Source organism: Xiphophorus maculatus, chromosome 4, assembly GCF_002775205.1.
Source record: "Xiphophorus maculatus strain JP 163 A chromosome 4, X_maculatus-5.0-male, whole genome shotgun sequence".
Taxonomy (NCBI): Eukaryota; Metazoa; Chordata; class Actinopteri; order Cyprinodontiformes; family Poeciliidae; genus Xiphophorus; species Xiphophorus maculatus.
Window position 1 is genome coordinate 34,758,662 of NC_036446.1, and position 19,721 is coordinate 34,778,382.

General features: G+C 39.2%; 1 protein-coding gene across 1 annotated transcript in view; it reads left to right on the forward strand.

The window, feature by feature from the left end:
• Window positions 1-16,834, forward strand: part of LOC102234020 (CUGBP Elav-like family member 1) — an 86,403-nt gene extending 69,569 nt beyond the window's left edge. Inside the window, exons 9-11 of the mRNA XM_023332729.1 lie at window positions 271-456; window positions 3,965-4,108; window positions 16,313-16,834. Of these exons, the coding sequence (XP_023188497.1) occupies window positions 271-456; window positions 3,965-4,108; window positions 16,313-16,440 (458 nt within the window). The 3' untranslated portion in view covers window positions 16,441-16,834. The remainder of the gene's footprint in view (window positions 1-270; window positions 457-3,964; window positions 4,109-16,312) is intronic.
• The last annotated feature ends 2,887 nt before the right edge of the window (window positions 16,835-19,721 follow it).

A 19,721-nucleotide genomic window follows, 5' to 3' on the forward strand; every position in this document is an offset into this window, starting at 1 on the left:
TGCGGGTTCATTTTGGAACGTAACCACCGCAAAAAACGAGGGGGTTAGCCCTAACTAGGCGCAATACTTACAACGCGCCCCCCGGGTCTGCAGGAACATTGCGAAGGGCTGATCGGTCTGCGTGACTAAAAAGGTTGGGGACCACTGACCTAAAACATGCAGGACAGTGTGCCTTGAGGACCAGGGTTGGGAAATACTGAAGTATTGCTTGGTAGGAATCAAATTTACTTTTAGAAAAATTTTACCTCTTTTTTTGTGTAATTTCTACAGGCATGGCAACAATAAATGGCAACCTTTCTTCTGGTGGCTTGTCTCATGGCTCAGGTAATACAATGGAGGCACTGAGCCAAGCCTACTCAGGTATTCAGCAGTATGCAGCTGCTGCCCTACCCAACTTCTATAATCAGAGCCTACTATCCCAGCAAAACGTGTCAGCTGCTGGCAGCCAAAAAGAAGGTGAGTTTTATCAACTAGGAGTTGAAAACAGAATCATAGCATTGTAGAGTTATTGGTGATGGGTGCAGGTAGTCATTTAGTGTAGGAATAGTATGCTGGTCAGAAATGTGAATGGCTGGGTTTAAAACATGCAGAAGATGTTGAGGTCGTCAGCTAGTTAGGGCATCATGGGAGTCATCACAACTATGTTGGGGGCGGTGGGGTGTTCTGTTGGGAGTGATGCTGTTCAAGCTCTATGAAGATACTAAAGGGTAATATGCTTAGAACCTGTTTAGTTTCTTGCTGCAGTGTTTGTGAAAACACTTTGGACATTACAGACATATCTTACAATTGTCCGACAAAAATCTTAAAATTGTTGGACACATTGACTGACTTGCTTCTCCTCTAACCTTGCAAGTATATTCTCATTTTTTTAAAAATGGTAAAAACTATCGCACTGTACCATGTGACAAATGTATTTGAATCTCAATGAAAGTATCAGAGCTGCTCCAATGTGCTGCCACCCTAAACAGCACATTTCTAGAACAAGTGGAACAATAACCATTTTCAAGAACCTTCATATCGGTTCTAAAATGTACAAGTAGGCAAGGCAGTGACTTTAAAACATGGTGGCAACCATATTTTAAAGTCACTGCAATGCCTACTTGTACATTGTGTTAGTATGATCTTTCTCTAAAATTCTTTACATTTTATGCCAGATATAACAGAAGGCACACTTTCCAAAAAATTGCACTTTATTTACACTTTAGGTTTTGTGAACTTCCCAGTTCACAAAGTTTTTTCCCTAAAGTCTTGGATCATCAATTTGCTTTTTAGTTATGGATTTCTGGACAATTGCAGTTAATTCACAATTTAACAAAGGGGGAATTTGTATTGGGCCAAGTTGGTTTGGGTAACTTTGTCCATTATACGAAATCAATTGAAAAGTGCATTTTATATTTATTCATTTAATCTTTTTTTTAACAATTAAAATGTGTTTGCTGATTTGAAACAATAGCAAGAAAAATCTAATACAAAAGAAATACAGTATATAGAGGAGCAAATACTGTATGTATGCTGATGACACTGCCATCATGGTGCATATCAAAGACAACAAGGAGGTGCACAGGTGCCCGGAAAGGAACTTTGTTGTCTGGCGACAGGCAATAAACACAAATGGCCTGGAGCTAAATACATCCAAGACAAAAGAACTGGCCATTGACTGGAGGAGGGAAAGAGGCAGTCCAAGATCGGTTTTGCAGACCAGGGCTCCATATTTTCCGTATTTGACTGGAAAAACAATGGAAATATCTGAAGCGTGTTTGTCATTTTGACAGATTACAATTCACTCCACTGACTATTTTTGCAGGGGCAGATATGACGGTGGACTAACGTCACAAATATTTCTTTCTCATCTGTGGGGGATAATTGAGGTTGATAACCAAGAGAGTCTTCACAGGCAGACAAACCAGTGACAGCAGAGATGTAATTCATAATTCTATGATCATAATTCTCACAGATGTGTGATGTGTGAATTATGAGTATAATTCACACAGTTCGTACCCCAGGGTAAGAACTGGCACCAGTTAGATGGATTAGTGACACTAGCTTTTGACACTGTTGACCATGACATATTACTGAATCGACTGGAGAGTTGGGTCGGACTCTCCGGTCCAGTGCTTAACTGGTTTGAATCCTACATAAAGAACAGGGATTTCTTTGTTTCAATTGAAAACTTTTCATCAAAGAGGTCAAAGGTCACATGTGGGGTACCCCAAGGTTCAATCCTAGGACCCCTTTGATTCAGTATTTATATGCTCCCACTAGCTCAGGTTATAACAGGAAATAATATTAGCTACCATAACTATGCAGATGACACACAGCTCTACATTACGATGTCACCAGGTGACTCAGAACCCATCCAATCACTGAACAGATGCTTAGAACAGATAAATGTGTGGATGTGCCAAAACTTTCTCCAGCTGAACAGAAACAAAACTGAAGTTATTATTTTTGGACCTAAAGAGGAACGATCTAGAGTCAATGCACAGCTTCAGTTATTACAACTGAAAACCAGCGATCAGGCCCGAAACCTGGGAGTAGTGATGGACTCTGACCTGAACCTCCAGAGCCACATAAAAACAGTTACAAAATCACCTGAAGAACATTTCCAGGATTAAAGGACTAATGTCTCATCCAGATCTAGAGAAACTCATCCATGCGTTTATCTTCAGTCGTATTAATTATTGCAACAGCGTCTTCACAGGTCTGTCCAACAAATCAATCAAACAGCTGCAGCTGATCCAGAATGCTGCTGCTTGCGTTCTCACTAAAACCAGGAAGATAGAGCACATAACACCAGTTTTAAAGTCCCTCCACTGGCTCCCTGTAGCTCAAAGAATAGACTTTAAAATACTGTTGTTAGTTTACAAATCACTGAACGGCTTAGCACCACAATACATTAAAGATCTGCTGTTGTTGTATCAACCTTCCAGACCTCTCAGGTCTTCTGGTTCTGGTCTGCTCTGCATCCCCAGAACCAGAACCAAACGAGGAGAAGGAGCTTTCAACATCTATGCACCACAAATTTGGAACAAACTTCCAGAAAACTGTAAAACAGCTGAAACACTGACTTCTTTTAAATCTCAACTAAAAACCCACCTGTTTAGAATTGTATTTGAAATGTAATCAATTACAAATTTATTGATGGAACTTGACTTAATGCTGTGTTTTGATTATTGATTCTATGTTGCATTGTGTTTCTGTGTTTGTAATGATGTAAAGCACTTTGAAATGCCTTGCTGCTGAAATGTGCTATACAAATAAAATTTGATTGATTGATTGATTAGTGGAGGTGAGACATCCGAGGGTGGATTCTACTTCCCTATTCATTCTTTCAGTTTGCCCCTTTGATTGGGGATGATAACCTGAAGTGAATGTGACTTTGACATCAATGCCAGAACAGAACTGGTTCCAAACTTGGGAGACAAACTGGGGACCACAGTCTAACAGGATTTCTTGGGGGATGCCCTCCTGAGAGTGTCTGCTTTGTCAAATTGAAGGCCTGAGAAGGAGTGTATTCCCTGATGAGGCTGAGATCTTTTAACATCTGTGGAAAGCAGCTCGGGAGGCTTTATCACCCTGTTCTTTTTTTAATGCTTTCTTTATCTTATTTATGTGTTACTGATCAGCACTTTCTTTCAGCTGTGTCTAGTGTTAAAGCACTTTATAAATAAAGTTGACGATGATGATGATAATGATGATGATGATGATGATGATGATGATGATGATGCACTGTAGTGTGCTGGGGTGGAAGAATTTCCAAGGCAAGGGTTTTTATGTATATGTAAGAGTGCTGTATGGGAGATGGAGATGACAATTTCACTGTGGGGGAAAAACTCAAATCTGTCTATCTACAATAGCAAGAAAAAGCAAATACGGAAGAAATACATAAGGACATCAATATTTTTAATGGTATTGTGGATTGCCATTCCTGTTCATTTTGACAAATGCTCTTTTTGTTCTGTAGGACCAGAGGGAGCAAATCTTTTCATTTATCACCTGCCTCAGGAGTTTGGAGACCAGGACCTGCTGCAGATGTTTTTACCTTTTGGAAACGTGATCTCAGCAAAGATTTTCATTGACAAACAGACCAACCTTAGCAAATGTTTTGGTGAGTCTATGTAAACTCCTGATTGCATAACAAGTTGCATGTTTTCCTGTGGAAGCACCCATCTTGAAAAAACTGTGCCTGTGGTGTCATTTTGGAGTTACATTTGATATAACCCGAACTGGTGATCATCTCAAAAGCATTCGTACCTTTTTACTCTGTCTGTTGACCAGGGCCGGTCCAAGTCATAAGCAAACTAAGCAGCTGCTTAGGGCCCCGGGGCACTAAGGGGCTTTCTCAGTGGAGCTGCTTTTTAGTTTTTTTGTAATGGTTTCTATGTCATTATAGTAACAAAAACACACAATTTCATTATAAAGTTGTGATTTATTTTTATAATATATATATTTGATAGTGTATGTAGAAATCATTTTTATGGACAAAAAGAACAAATAAATAGGTCATGCTTCACTGGTAATATAGGATGACCCAAGCTTTGGAGGTTTGGATCGTCCAAACCTCCAAAGCTCCTGTGGAAGATAACTTAGCAAAACAATGTGGCACAAAGACTTATCCTTCAGGGAGAGAGAAAAGAAAGAGTAAGAATAGAAAAAAGCCAAAATAAAAGTTTGTTTTTATGTGTCTTGGAAATGTAATGTTTTGTGGCGCTGCTAATAGAAAATTAGCTTGATAGCGACCTTGTGTTTGTGTGAAACTGAGTTTTAACTTTAAATTAGTTGATTATCATATTTGGCTCTGTATACTTCTGAGGTTTTTTTTTACTTCAGAACGGCATGTTTGATAACGTTTGTTAACAATAATTAAAACTTCTCAATGTTTGACATTATCTAGCAACAGATATAGCACCCCCTGGAAAAATCATAGCACCCCATTGGCACCCCCAGAAAATATTAAATTTACTTCTATTTTTTGTCATCTACTTTAACATTTCTTATTTGTAGTTGTTGTGACATTTTCTTTAAAATACACAAAATGAAAAAAAAAATCAATTATTGTATATTGAGTTAAAAAAACACATCATGCAAAAGGATTCGAACTTTGTGTATTATCACTTCTGGGAAACAATTGACATAACGCCAGCTCTGCCCCCACATAGACGTAGAGCAATCCTCCCCCGATCATTCCAGGGTATTTGTCAGTAACTGAGAAATTGGCGAAAACAATTTGTCCGAAAGTACATATCCGTTATCCAGATAAACTGACCTCACAATATTGACAGTGTTTATCATAACAAACACACTACAGTCTGAGAAATTTTGAGGAAAATAATAAATAATCATGGTCAAAGCTGTCAGTCAGAAATGTGCAATCCCAACAGCCATTACCCATAACATTTAGAGGGTGGAATACAATTTATTACATTTCCCAAACCAAAAAGGAGTATGGAATAATGCAAGAAATGGGTCATGGCTTACAGCTGCCCTCATATGCAGTTGAATGAAGTACGGAAAATACCATGTGTTAGCCAGCACAAAGCTGGCTAACACATCCCATTTTTATTTTATAAGGACACTTATTGATGGTCAAATCAAACCCTTAAGCTGTTAATTAGGCAAACAAACACAAGTGAATAAAGAAAGCCAATGTGACAATATGACCCTTTGCACGTGACGTCACTCTCTTCAAAACTCCCCCAGCTCCACCATGATGGACGTCAAAACAACCTATGCGCTCCTTTAAAACCTGTCATAAAATGTACATATGGTAGTCTAATACCGCTTTTATTTAGTTGATTTCGCAGTAAAAATGGTCACGCGGTTGGCTGCGCAAACAGGTTGAAAACCAAATTTGTCATTTTATTTTAGAACTTTTAAAAAGGAAAGATGCGGCAGCGATGGATAGCAGCCGTAAATCATAATGACTGGCAGCTCTTGGTGTAACCATGCATTTGCAGCAAACACTTTCTACAAGGTAAGAAGAATAACGTTCATATACTCTATTAGTAAGTATAATTAGATAGATATCAATTATCGCATGGTGAAGGTTTGAGTGTAACTATCAGTAACCATGGAAACAACGTTACACCATCATGTATCCTAGCATGTACTGAAAAAAACTGGTAAGTGTCTCGTCTTCTGTATGTTTTTAAGGCTGCTTCAGTTTAAGGAGAGATGCTGTTTATGACATACTGACATTTCAATCTGGAGAGACTGAAACAGAGAAAAACAGTGATTAAAAAGGTTTATTGAAATGAATGAATTATAGTTCTTTGGCACTCGGGCCCCTGCAGAAGACTTGAGCTGTGATTGAAATAAGTTTGGATGAGCATCCCCGATGTTGATTAGGGATGTCTCCCCTGTGGGAGAGAGTTTCTTAGAGTATCAATTTAAGGGAAAATCTTTAGAAGAGAACCAGACTTTCTGGCCTGGGTGATAAGCGGGAATCGGAGTGCGTCTGCGATCAGCAAGTCTCTTGTTTTGGGCCGAAGTCTGATCAACTGCTTCTTTGGTCTGGTCCCAAATTCTCCTGCAGTTCCTGAGGTGAGTCCTGACTGTGGGAATGGTGGAATCTGGAAATGAGGAGGGTAAGAGGGATGGCTGGAAACCTAGAGAGGTCTCAAAAGGAGAAAAACCTATAGCTGCTGAGATGTGTGAATTGTGAGCATATTCAAGCCAAGGTAAATGGAGGCTCCAGGACCTTGGGTTGTTGGCACAGATTCAACAAAGAGCATTTTCAAGTTCTTAATTCAAATGTTCACACTGACCATTTGATTCTGTGTTCCTCCTGAAGTAAGGCAGGGTATTGCACTGAGAGAAGAGCAGAATGTTTTCCAAACCTGAGATATAAATTGAGCCCCTCAGAAAGAATCTCAGTGGGAATTCCATGAAGTCTGAAGATGTGGAAGAACAGAAGTCTGGCTGTTGCAGAGGCTGAGGGGAGTCTGTTGAGAGCAACGAGATGACAAGCTTTAGAGAACCTGCCTATGATGGTAAGGATCACCATTTTTGCTTTTAGAAGTTGGAAGACCGATGACAAAGTCTAGTGAGATGTGGGACCAGAGCCGACTTGGGACAGGCGGAGATGAAATCTGTGGTATATTTATTGAGGAAGAGCCACGGGAAGTATCGATTCAGTAGCCCAATGATGCAGCTGACTCAGGGGTGACAGGAGAACTGGGAACTGTGAGCCCAGTTCCCAGGAGAACCTGGGAGCGGACCCTGAAAGGGACAAAAAATGGTTAGGGGGTCCCCCGCCTGGGTCGGGCTCTGGCACTGAGGCTCATTGAATGAGTCTCTCAATGTCCCATTTAAGACTTCCCACAGTGCAAGAGGGCAGAAGGACAGGTTAAACAGTTTCTTCTGAATTGTCAAGTGCATTGGCATGAAAGTGCATTGGGTTTGATGTTACTCATTCCTGGACAGTAAGTGATGTTGAGATTGAATCTAGACAAAAATAGGGCCCAGCGGGACTGTCTAGGGTTGAGTTTCTTAGCGGACTGAAGATAGGACAGGTTTTTACGGTCTATCCAGACTATCAAGGGTGTAACTGTGCCTTCTAACCAATGCCTCCATCCTTCAAGAGACAATTAATAGCAAGAAGCTCCCTGTCACCAGCATTATAGCTTCTCTCCTGAGGGGTGAACCGTTTGGAGAAGAAGGCACAAGGGTGGAGTTTGTAGTGTTCTGGGGATCTTTGGGAGAGGACCACTCTGACCCCCATGTTGGAAGCATCAACTTCTGGAAATGAGGGATGGCTGGAAACCTAGAGAGGTCTCAAAAGGGGAAACACATCAAGTTCTTGGGAGTCAGGTTCTGGATGAATGAGAATAGGAACATGGGCAAACCTTTGTTTCAGTTCAGTGAATGCTTGGTTAGCTTCAGGGGTCCAAAAGAATGTCCTTTTGGTGGAGGTGAGCACAGTAAGTGGAAAGGCAATGATGCTAATGTTTCTGATAAATCTCCTATAGAGGTTTGAAATCCCAAGAAACACTGGAGATCCTCCATGGAGTCTGGAGCTGGCCAATCCAAGACTGCTCAAATTTTTCCAATAGATCTGCTTTCACCTGTCCACCCTCAAAAATGAAACCCAAGAAAGTCATGCTAAATTCACATTTTTCAGCCTTTACATAAAGGTGATTTTCCACGAGTCTTTGAAAAACTTTTTGAACATGGATCTGATGTTGTTCTATATCTTGAAAAGATTAGAATATCATCCAAGTATACAAAGATAAATGTAATGAGGAAGTCTCTCAAGACATCATTCACCAAGCCCTGGAAGACAGCAGGGGCATTACAGAGCCCAAAGGGCATCACAAAATACTCAAAATGACCTGTATGGGTCTTAAAGGCTGTCCTCCTTTCATCCCCTCTCGGACTCAAACTTAGTTCATCTAACCCAACAGGTGCATCTCTACAGGCCAGTTCATCTTTAATCTTTTCATTAAGTGAATGGTGAAACACCCCCTTCAGTGCTGGTTTATTCCACCCTGAGTCCGCCACCAGGAATTCTATGGCAAACTCAGTCACTGATCTGTTCCCCTGTTTTAAGCTCCAAAGTCTCTTAGCAGCCTCTTCCTCACGAACACTTGGATGAAATGTTTGTTTAAACCAGTCCTCAAGGGCCGCAGACCTACAGTTTTTAGATGTGCCACAGGTATAAAACACTGGAATGAAATGGCTTAATTATCTCCTGCTTGTGTAGATCAGTTCTCCAGAGCCTTGCTAATGACCTAATTATTCTATTCAGGTGTGGTGCAGCAGAGACACATCTAAAAGTTGCAGGACTGCGGCCCTCGAGGACTGGAGTTTGAGACCCCTGGTTTAAACTGTTCAAGGAACGCACTAAGTGTAAGTATTCACTAATTGTGAATAGCTGCTTCATCAAAAAGGGCTTCTGCCCACTTCAGCGCCTTGTCCCTTAAAAGTCAGATGACACGGGAAATTTTAATCAGGTCATCGGGGAATGATCGAGGGGAATGACTAACGATAAGAGTGCATTGGAGTAAAAATCCGCTGCACTTACCCAACTCTACCATGAATGGTTATGGAGTAGGCGAAGCGACATCTCTGCCAGCAGGGAGAAGGGAAGTGTCGGGAGGCGCTGGTGTGGGAACTGGTGGAGTCTGGGGCTGAGGCTGAGGTTGAGGCTGCGGTGCGATCTCCATCCGCCGAAGCTGATCTGAAATCCAGTTAAGAATGATGTAGGCCTGTTGCTGGGAGATGGTGCGTGGTCATGATGTCCCAGGAGGATTCACTGCTCAGAGAGTGCTGCCTGTAAATGTGCTGTAGAGTCAGTTTGGCCAGATGATTCTGTCATGATGCTGGATGACTCTGGTGCGAGCAATAACTATGGACAACAGGGATAGCATGGTTAAACATTTTATTCAACAGAGAAAGTTCTTGAATGTTCTTTTCTGCACTGGAGAGGAACAACGAATCTGGACCGGATCTTCACTGGAAGACAGGGAAATGATTAATGGGCGTGATAGGATGAAGAAGGAGTCTGGGTCTTACTTTATGAAGCAGGGGAGGGGAACGAGGAGGGTCATGGAGCATCCACAGCTTGCAGGTGTACTGGGTGAGTAGTGATCTGTCTTGCTTTCTAGGTTCCTCGGCGGGTGGACAGGCAGGTGAGGACTGGAGGTGAGCCAAAGGTGTTCTGGATGGGAGCAGCGAGGAGGACGAGAGACAGACGCTGGGGAGAGGAAATCCCCATGGGACCAGGAAATAAGCGGGAAATCAATATTCTCAGGTGAGAAAGACTCACCTGGTATAAATGATTTTTTTAGCTTTTGGAAATGCACTTAAGAGAAATTAATTTAATCAAAATATGCCATGAATATGCTATTCCATCTTAAATATGGGGTGCACCAATTGCAGTTATCTGACCGATTGCCTATTACTGATCTATAAGAAGCTTTACCTGCTGATTTTGATTTTGGCCGATACCAATTTTTTTTCTCTCTGAAATGTCACTAAATGTAGCAAGAAAGTCACTGAGTTGGCAACAGTGAGGCAACTATTGTTAACTGCAAACGTGCAGACATGACCTGGTGGGCTGGTCTGTCAGTCAGTCAAACTTCTCACTGTGGAGCAGAAGAAGCTAGTGCTTGGTTTTTAAACCTTTTTTGAGGAAGATAAGATCATTGGAAAAGGCCAGATTTGCATGTAAGTATCGACCTATCACAGATATCCCAAAATTAAGGAAATCGACTAGCGGATAAATTGACAGGCCAAAAAATATATAGGATATAATGTAAACAGCAATAAGTTTATAGTTGGTGCGCAAATAATCTAATTGTCTGACTGTTGATAGCAGCAATCCACATTGTTAGCAGAGACAGATACCAATACCAAATTTCGCTTAAGTTGATAATCTCAGATGGTCTACCCACCTCTTTTTGAGAAAAACTGTCACAAATTGAAACTCTTGTCTTTGTCTCTCTCTCTTTGAAAACCTGCCTTTATTATTTTCCTTGGCAGCATAGTAACTGCCACAATTGTTGTTGCCTTCTATTGACTGCTGCTGAACACCATCACTGTCAAGTGTGTTCAGCAGGAACAGACCATTTTATGCAGATGCAGGGGAGTGTACAGTGTAAATATGAATTTGTGCTTTTTGGTCTGGGATTGGTAACATTTAATTTTTACTGCTAAAAACAATTTAAAAAAACATAATATGATTAAATTTGTTATTGAGAGGGCCCCCACTTTTGAAATTTCTATATATAGAAATAAATATAGGGGCTCTTGGAATTGTCCTAGGTTTCCCCCCTTTTGTTGGGTTGCAGACATGTGACCCGAATGAAACGCAGGATTCAGATGGGGGTCAGGAAGTATTTCTCCAGTCCAAAACAGAGCAAAATGGATCCCAGTGAGTACGCTAATGCCCTGAATAGGCTGGCACAGACGAGGTATCTCGAAAAAATATTTAGGATATGAGCCATTTTGTTTCGGTAAAAAAGACTTGTCATATGTTCTTGAGGATTTACCCGGCGTTGAGGCGACCCTAACCCATAACTATCTGGAGCTGCAGATCACATATTATACAACGAGCCAGATGAAAGCTTTCTAAAGCCTGGAAGCATACAATTATTTAGTTTCAGGTTGGGTCAACAATTTAGGATCAAAAGAAGCATTAACTGCTACTGACTTGTTTCTGCCCAGGTGAGTAGTGAGTTGTGCTATTCTAAGTAATTAATCTATGATAACACTAACAGGTTAGTGTTAGTGTTATCCTCTTGGCTGTACTTGTAAATAATTTATTTAGCTTTTGTAAACCCGAATTCATGCTGGAGTTGTATGTTAATGTAGAGTCTTACTGCATTTCTACAATGTAGGTCAACCAGTCGCAGCAATTTACAGAAACACCATTAAAAACAGGGTTCCAAAATAATATATCTTACCTTGCATATGACTGCTTGTCTTTCTAAGTAACTGTCCAATAAAATATCTGAAAATATAATTTAAACAATGCTATCTTATCTGTTAGAAAGTTTTCGCTGCAAACTCTGGAATAGTTTCCAAACCTCCAGTTTTTAGCGGTAGATTGTTGATCTACTTTTCTTATAATTTTTCGGTGAGATTTTTAAAAAAATAACTAAGCAATTGCTGGGTTGCAGACATTGGTGCCAGAACAGGGGGAGTCAAATCCTCACCCACACTTTGCCCAGAGCAGATTATTTTTGCTCAGGTTGAAAAATAATTGCGTGAATAGTTTTTTTTCATTGCTCATCCAAAAGCCAGCCAGCCATAAGTATAGATGTTTACTGACAGTTTCCAGGTCTCTGTTGAAATGAATTTTTGTTTGTTAAATAACAACCATATTAAAGTTTAATCATTGTGTTTTTAATTTTGTTTTAATGCAAAAATATTGTCAGCAGTTCGGCTGGTTTTCTGTCCCGCTCAGAGATATTTTTCCCTCACAATTTGTGGAACAGCAAATATAATCTGACCTGCCTTTTGGTTTTCGTCTCAAAGGAACCAGATGTTCCGGTGATGACGTGCTGCAGTTCTTAGGTTGTTCTGCTGCTCAAAATTGGCATTACTGGAGGATATATGACACAGGTGTCAAACTCCAGTCCTCGAGGGCCGCTGTCCTACAGCTTTTAGATGTGCCACAGGTACAAAACACTGGAATGAAATGGCTTAATTACCTCCTCCTTGTGTAGATCAGTTCTCCCAGCCTTGCTAATGACCTAATTATTCTATTCAGGTGTGGTGCAGCAGAGGCACATCTAAAAGTTGGAGGACAGCGGCCATTGAGGACTGGAGTTTGACACCCCTGATATATGACATCTATCTTCTTATATTTTTTAAATCTTCCAATATTTGACCAGTCGTGATTTTTGTCATATCTATACATCCTCGGCATGGTAAGGTAAGGCAATTTTATTTATATAGCACATTTTCAAAAACAAGGCAATACAAAGTGCTTTACATGGATTAAAAGGAAATACAAACAAAATAACAAACCAAAGGAAAAAGCAAAAGAAGAAAAAGAATCTAATGTTGATCTTAAGTATGTAAACTAGATACTCCCGTTCAAGGTTGGGAGATAAGTATAAGTAAGTATCCTCTGGTCTAATTCCTTTTCTGGGTTGGAGGAATAAGAGTCTAAAACTGGGGTGGGCAACTCCAGGCCTCGAGAGCCGGTCTCCTGCATGTTTTAGTTCTCTCCCTGGTTTAACGCACCTGGATCAAATGATGGCTCGTTAGAAGGCGTTAGAAGGCGGTCTCCTGTCAGAAGAACATTAACATGCTGAAAAGGTTGTTGGTACTACCAGGGAGAGAACTAAAATGTGCAGGAGGCCAGCCCTTGAGGACCGATTTTGGGCACCCCTGAGCTACTGGATTCAAGTGTGTTGGATCAGGGAGACATCTAAGAGTTGCAGGACACTGTCCCTCAAGGACCAGGATTGCCCACCCCTGGTCTAAAAAGTAGTTGCTAATGTAGTTTTTCTGGATTCTAAGTATGTTCTAATCCCTGTTCTGGGTTGCTAAATAAGTGTAAGTATCCTCTGGACTTCTGGGTTGTTAAATAAGTATAAGTAAGTATTCTCTGGACTTACTAAGTGTGCTCTAAATTTGTAAAAGTAATGAGTACTCCACGGTTTCTAAGTAATAATAAAAACTACGTGTTCCTGTTCTGGAAGATTTTTTTCTGGATTCTAAGTTTGTTCCAACTCCTTTTCTGGGTTGCAATAATAGGAGTTTCTTTGCATAACAATTTAAAAATGAATCTAAGAAGTAGAATATTGGTCTAAATAGTGAGAACTACAGTTTCTAAGTAAAAGAAAAAAATTAAAATAAGCTAATTTAATTATTTTTCTGGGTTAAAAGTGAGTAGTCCACAGAATCTAAATAACAACTGATAAATATAATGAAAAGACAACATTGGCATATATAGCAAGACAAAAACAAAGACATGCTGGCAAAGGTGCTGAGGTCAGGGAGTGTGTGTTTGTCTGTAACTATGACCTGCTTGCAGATTAGACCATGTCTCTCACAGCCTGTTCTCCCAAATAAAGTCTCTGATAAAGGTGGAATAATGAAGAGTGAGTCTTGGAGAGTTCAGCCATAAGATTCCAGGGTGACATTAGGAGGGGTGAGGAGATGGGAAGGAGCAGTTTGTTTAAATAAACTCCAGGAGATTCGAAATGGCCAGAAGGCCACAGGGAGCCAGATTCAGAATAACAAATTCTCTTTTGATCTGGCAAACTTAAAATTTCTGTTTGTCCTAGAGTCTTTAACAAGTTTATTTCTTATGGTAGTATATTCAAATTAGTGGGGCTATTCCACTGAACCAAAGCTAGCAACTTCTTCAATATTGATTCCATCCAGCTAGTGAGTTTCGAGTCCTCAGCTGGGCAAGTTGGACTTGAATCCAACTTGCGTCTCTGTCCCACAATATACAGTTGAGTGTTCGCTAGCTTGGCCAAATCTGTCACAAATTAGTCAATAAGCCAGGTATCCACAAGTTCCAATCATCAGAAATCCTGTTATCATGAATAAATCCAGGGTGAATCCATCCCTTCGCAGAACAAGTGGGCTCTCCTGTGCCCAGTCTTTTCGTTGAGAAAATTTGATCAATTGCATTGATACACCAGTTAACCAGATCCATAATTTGTAGATTCGGAGGATGTACAAAGAAAGGCTCCAAAAAAGCAACACAAAAACAGAGCAAGCATGGTGAGAATGGGTAGGGAGAGAAGCAGAGGAAAAAGTCTGTATCATGCGTATATTGCACTTGCAATCAAGTATGTCAGGCTGTGTATGAATATTTGTACCACATTCCTTAAAAGTTACTGCTTTACAAAGAAACTGTACATATTTGGAGACACAGCATATTTATTTTGGATCAAACTTGACCCATTGTTCTATGATTTTACCATTAAGCATGTGATGTAATGATGACAAAACCTTCATACGAACATGTTGTTTTAATACTGTTGATGTCTGTATTCAGCTGTTCATGAGGCCGGCTGCAGGCATTTATCTATTTTTTTTTTTTTTTTTCAAATTTCAGTTTTATTCCAGTTTTGAAAATGGAATAAAGTCTATTCTGCCCTATAAATGCTCTGGGTAAAGCGTGCCTTGTGCATGTTCCCCACTGACAACTTTTAACCATTTTTTAAAAATTATTTTCCACCAAGTCTCTGACCACAGCACATTTAATAGCAATAGTCAGCAAATCAGTAGCCACAAGCAGCGCATGACAGACCCGACAACTTTGTCCTTCAGGTAAGGGTCGTTTACTTCAGGACAAATTGTGACAAACCCACTGAGTTGATTGACAGATGTCTGTTGAACATGTGTGCTCACGTGGCGTTCAAAGTGCATATCTGAGGTGAAGAAACACGCCAAATTCCACCCACCTCAAAAATGAATCCAGTGCTGCTGTTTGCAGATGATCGACATCATGCAATGCAGATGGGGGTCAGGAAGTAAATGCAGCCTGTTTATTTATGTTGATCCAGCTTCCAAATGCCTAAAGTCTGTCAGGGTTTCCCACAATGTGTTATAAGCCTGGTGGGCCACCAGGCTTTACTTATGCCCTGATCAGACTTAGCATTGCTTACTTATTAAAGTTTTTTTAAATGTTTGCATTTTTTAAGACTTTATAGTTGGTGTTTAGATAATAATCTTACAATAACATATAATTATCAAGTGATATTTTCAAACTTCCTGTCAACTTTAAACACTTTTTAACTCAAAAACATGGCGGACCGCTGGATGAATGACTGCCCGAGTGCCTCAATCACCAGACTTAGCAAGTTGTCTGTGTTAAAATCGTTTTATTAGACAGAAAAATAAACTTCATTTTCATGTTGTGAAGGTAGTTGGTCACAAGGGAGTTCATTTTAGATAATGTACTGAAAAAAGATGAGAAAACTGGATCAACAACATAGAAACTTTAGAAAGACAAGCATTCATATGTAAGTCACAGTGAGCTGTAACTATTTCTCCACTCTCTCTGGCCACCAACCATGTTTTTAATGGAGTTTTTGTAGATTGCTGCGAATGATTGAACTGCAATGTAGGAGTGCAGTAAGACTCAACATCAACATACAACTCCAGCATGAATTTGAGTTTACAGAAGCTAAATAAATTATTTACAAGTAGAGCCAAGCACATAGAAATAACATGGGTTAGGATGTTGTTTGCATTAGTGACAGCATTGTGATCATAGCACAAGTCACTACTCACCCGGACAGAAGTAGAAGTAGACAGCCATTTAATGATTCTTTTTAACCTAAATTGTTGAAAATCCTGGAAGCAACCTGAAACAAGATTTATTTTGTTTTAGATTTTAGATTTTATGACAAGTCTTTTTTACCAAGACAACATGAATCATATCCTAAATATATGCATATTTTTTCAAGATACCTCATCTGTGCCAGCCCATTTAGGGCATTAACATACTCGTGATCCATTTCACTCTGTTTTGAATCTGGAGGTCCTCTTCCATCGGAATTTTGTGCATCATCTGGGTCATGTGTCCTGCAACCCAGCAATAAGGCCCCCCTGTGGAATGGTTCCAAAAACCATTCCAAAAATGATAAATCAAACTTTAATATTTTCTTGCTCAAGCTTTGTGTTGTTTTAAAAGATGATTATCAAAGTAGGATATAAAATAGAAAAATTCTTATGGGAAGAAAAGTGTAGGTGATGCTTCACTGCTGAAAAGCCAAGCATCACTATTATTTTACAAAAAATAATTGTTGTGTAAAAATATTATTTTTAGGACAGTATGTCTTCTGACATGTGCTTTTTTTGGTTGAACTTAATCCTTATACTTCTTCTTCAGGCTTTGTGAGCTATGATAACCCAGTGTCATCACAAGCAGCCATCCAGTCAATGAACGGTTTCCAGATCGGTATGAAAAGACTGAAGGTCCAACTAAAGCGTTCAAAGAATGATAGTAAGCCTTACTAGCATTGTTAAGGCCTATAGAACAAATTGTGTTATAGTAAGTACATGAATGAAGAATTATTTATTTGGCATTTACTGTACTGTTGTTTTCATTATAAAAGTACAAATAATCACTACATAGCTCTTAAAGCTTGCTGTGCTGTGAAAGTACATTATTTTTTATACAACAGACATGATCAGTTTCTATACTAAATTGATGGTCATGTTTTGTAGAATCATCTTGCTGTATGAGTTTTTTAAGTCAAATACATAATGTGATACACAATGATTCTTTTCCTGTTTTATCTGTTATCTGAAAAGTTTCTCAATAGCAAACTATTCATAAAAAATTACTTTTTCCCTTTGTATAGCAGTTAAATTATTTACGTTAGGTATTATTGAATGAGTTTTAAAAATATGTATCTTTGGTGTGTATAATAAAAAATTATAGTGTGGTACTTTGTGGACTTTATATATCCATTAAATCTGCATTTGAAAGTTTGTAAGTATACTTTTTTGACCAACCAACCAACCCACCCACTCACTTAGGTTTGCAAGGTAGACTGGTGAGGGAGGAAACACAGGGAAGCTGAAAATATTTGTAATACTAAAGAAACACTCAGTGTTGTATAAAGTACTGAAATCTCAGAGTCAAGTAAAAGTATAGGTACCTCTCCAAAATATGACTTTGGTAAAAGTCCAAGTCACTGACTGAAATGTTACTTGAGTTAAAGTCTTAAAGTATCTGAAACTTCTTGTACTTAAGTATGGAAATTACTGTAAAAATGGATGTACTCAAGTAATGTAATGAAAAGTACAAGTAAAAAGTAAAACAAGGCAAATGCAGTTTGAATGACATTTTTTATATTTTGGTAAACTTGTCAAATACACTTAAAATAATGTACACAACCAAGTGCAGGCAAAATTAAACCTGCTAATAGATATACCTGCAGGCATCATTTAGTTAAGAAAATTAGGTGCTTTACCTATACAACAAGGTTAACTTAACCTGCTTTACAACTGAACCAGCTTCTTAGTATACCCTCCAGGACAGAAAATACAAAGTTTTTGTAAACCTTAAGTTTTCCCTTCAAGTAAGGTCAGTGCTGAAAATGAGAAAAATAAATAGTACAGAAAATGCGGCCAACATCAAGAAAAAAAAGCTGTTACGATTACTCTACTTCACAAATCAGTGAATCAGTCAGTGCTACAGTCAGTAGGTGGTGCACACAACTGGTCATTATGCAAAAGAAAAAAAGAATTGGGAGGGAAATGAACAACAACAAAGTTCATTTATACAGGTAACGTTATGGTCAAGATTTCACAATAGTGTCTAGTGACCAAGCTATAGTTACTGAAACAGGAGGATTATAACCATTTCATAAGAAGTTACCTCGATGTGTTTCTTCAAGTTGGACGGGGAGTTTTTGTAAGATAGAATTTCCACATCTTCGCGCAGGAATAACATAAACTGCATGCGGTACGACGAATCTTTAACACCCACGAAAGAGTATATTGTGTTTAAATAAGGCCATGGGCTCTCATCACCAGCTGGTGGTTCCCCTGGAGCCGTGTCCGACGTAGTTGCAGTTGTTGTGGTCTCCGTCTCCTCCTCCATGTGACTGCTGCTGATTGCAAGACTTGCTTTGTGTTTAATGGGAGAAGCGAAACAGGTGTATTCTATTGGAGGTGATGAACAAGCCCAGGCAAGCAGGCTACCGACTTTGTTGCAGTCAATCAGTAGGTGGGGTCAAAACACTTGCGTTTCTCTCTCTCGCTTTTTTGTAACGAGTAACTAAACCACACATTGAAAATGTATCTGAGTAAAAGTACGCAATTAAGTTCGGAAATATAGTGAAGTAAAAGTGAAAGTCATCAAAAATGTTCATACTCGAGGAAAGTATGAAGTACTCCAAAATATACTTAAGTAAAGTAGTGAAGTGTTTTTACTTCGTTACTATACAACACTGGAAACACTAAAGAAAAGCTGGTAAAATAGAAGAGAAAAAGACATGAGGGAAGCTATAACGAACCCAAGGCAGAAACAAGGTTGATCTAACAATAATAAGAACTAAAGAACATATAGCTAGAGTAACTAGGTTACTCTAGCTAGAGTAACTAGGTTACTTCTAAACAAAGAAATAACCTAACTAGAATCACTAAAGAAAGCTGGGCATAGATTCAGACAGAAAGATTAACTAAACCTTAAGTGAAATAATAAGAAAACTAGAAACACTATGGGGGGAGCTATTAGGACTCTAGAAATAACCATAGGCGTAAATCCCAAGGGGGTCGAGAGGGTTTAAGTTTTTGTTTAAGTTATAATATCCATCCATTTTCAGTTCACCCTTGTCCCTAAGTTATAATACCCCCCAGATATTCATTTCTATCTACCTGTTGGTTCTCGTCACCCAGGACATGGCAAAACTAAAAAAAGGCTTAAAAATAAAGCAACTTCCAGTAAGTTATAATTTAAATAGCCCATAACTTGTATTGAGAGCCATTACAATTAATCAATGTTTATGAGGAATTTTAATAAGAGCAGCTTCTCATTAAAGCTTTTTTATTTAGAACCTTAAATTTTTGTAAAGTGTAGCAGAGATTTGCGGTGGTCCTAAGGTGCAAAGCACTTCAGCAAATCGAAACCACAAATACAAATTACAAAAACACAATAACAAATTGAAAAGCACTACAACATTAACAAAGCACAATCACAAATTACAAACACACTACAACAATAACAAAAGGGAAAGGGTATGTCCTAGTTGGAGACCTGAGAAATCACTGATTGGACGACTGCTTTTGAACCAGAAGTTATTTCTTGAGCGGGTCGGCCCGTTGTTGCTATATGCTATAGCATCCGCCATATTTAAAGTGGCTTATCTGCCAGCGAGCCAATACAAGTAAATGGGACGAACTTCATAAAGTAAGATAAGATAAGATAAATCTTTATTGTCATTGTCACAAGAACAATGAAATTCCAAGGGTGCCATCAGTCGGTGCACATGCCCAAAACCAAAAAATAACTGTCTCACAATTCACACACAACGCAAGAATCAACAAACAACTGGCAAAAAAAACAACAAAAAAACCCAAAAACCATTAAATAAGAACAGCCACATTCTCACATACATCATTTATGATGATTAATGGTTGTTTTTGATTGCATTTAGTTTTGTTATTGCTATCGGGTAGAAACTGTCTCTGAGACGATTGGTTCTTGTTCTGATTGCTCTGTATCTTCTGCCTGAAGGCAGCAGTGTGAACAGAGAATGTCCGGGGTGAGAAGTGTCCTTTGTGATGTG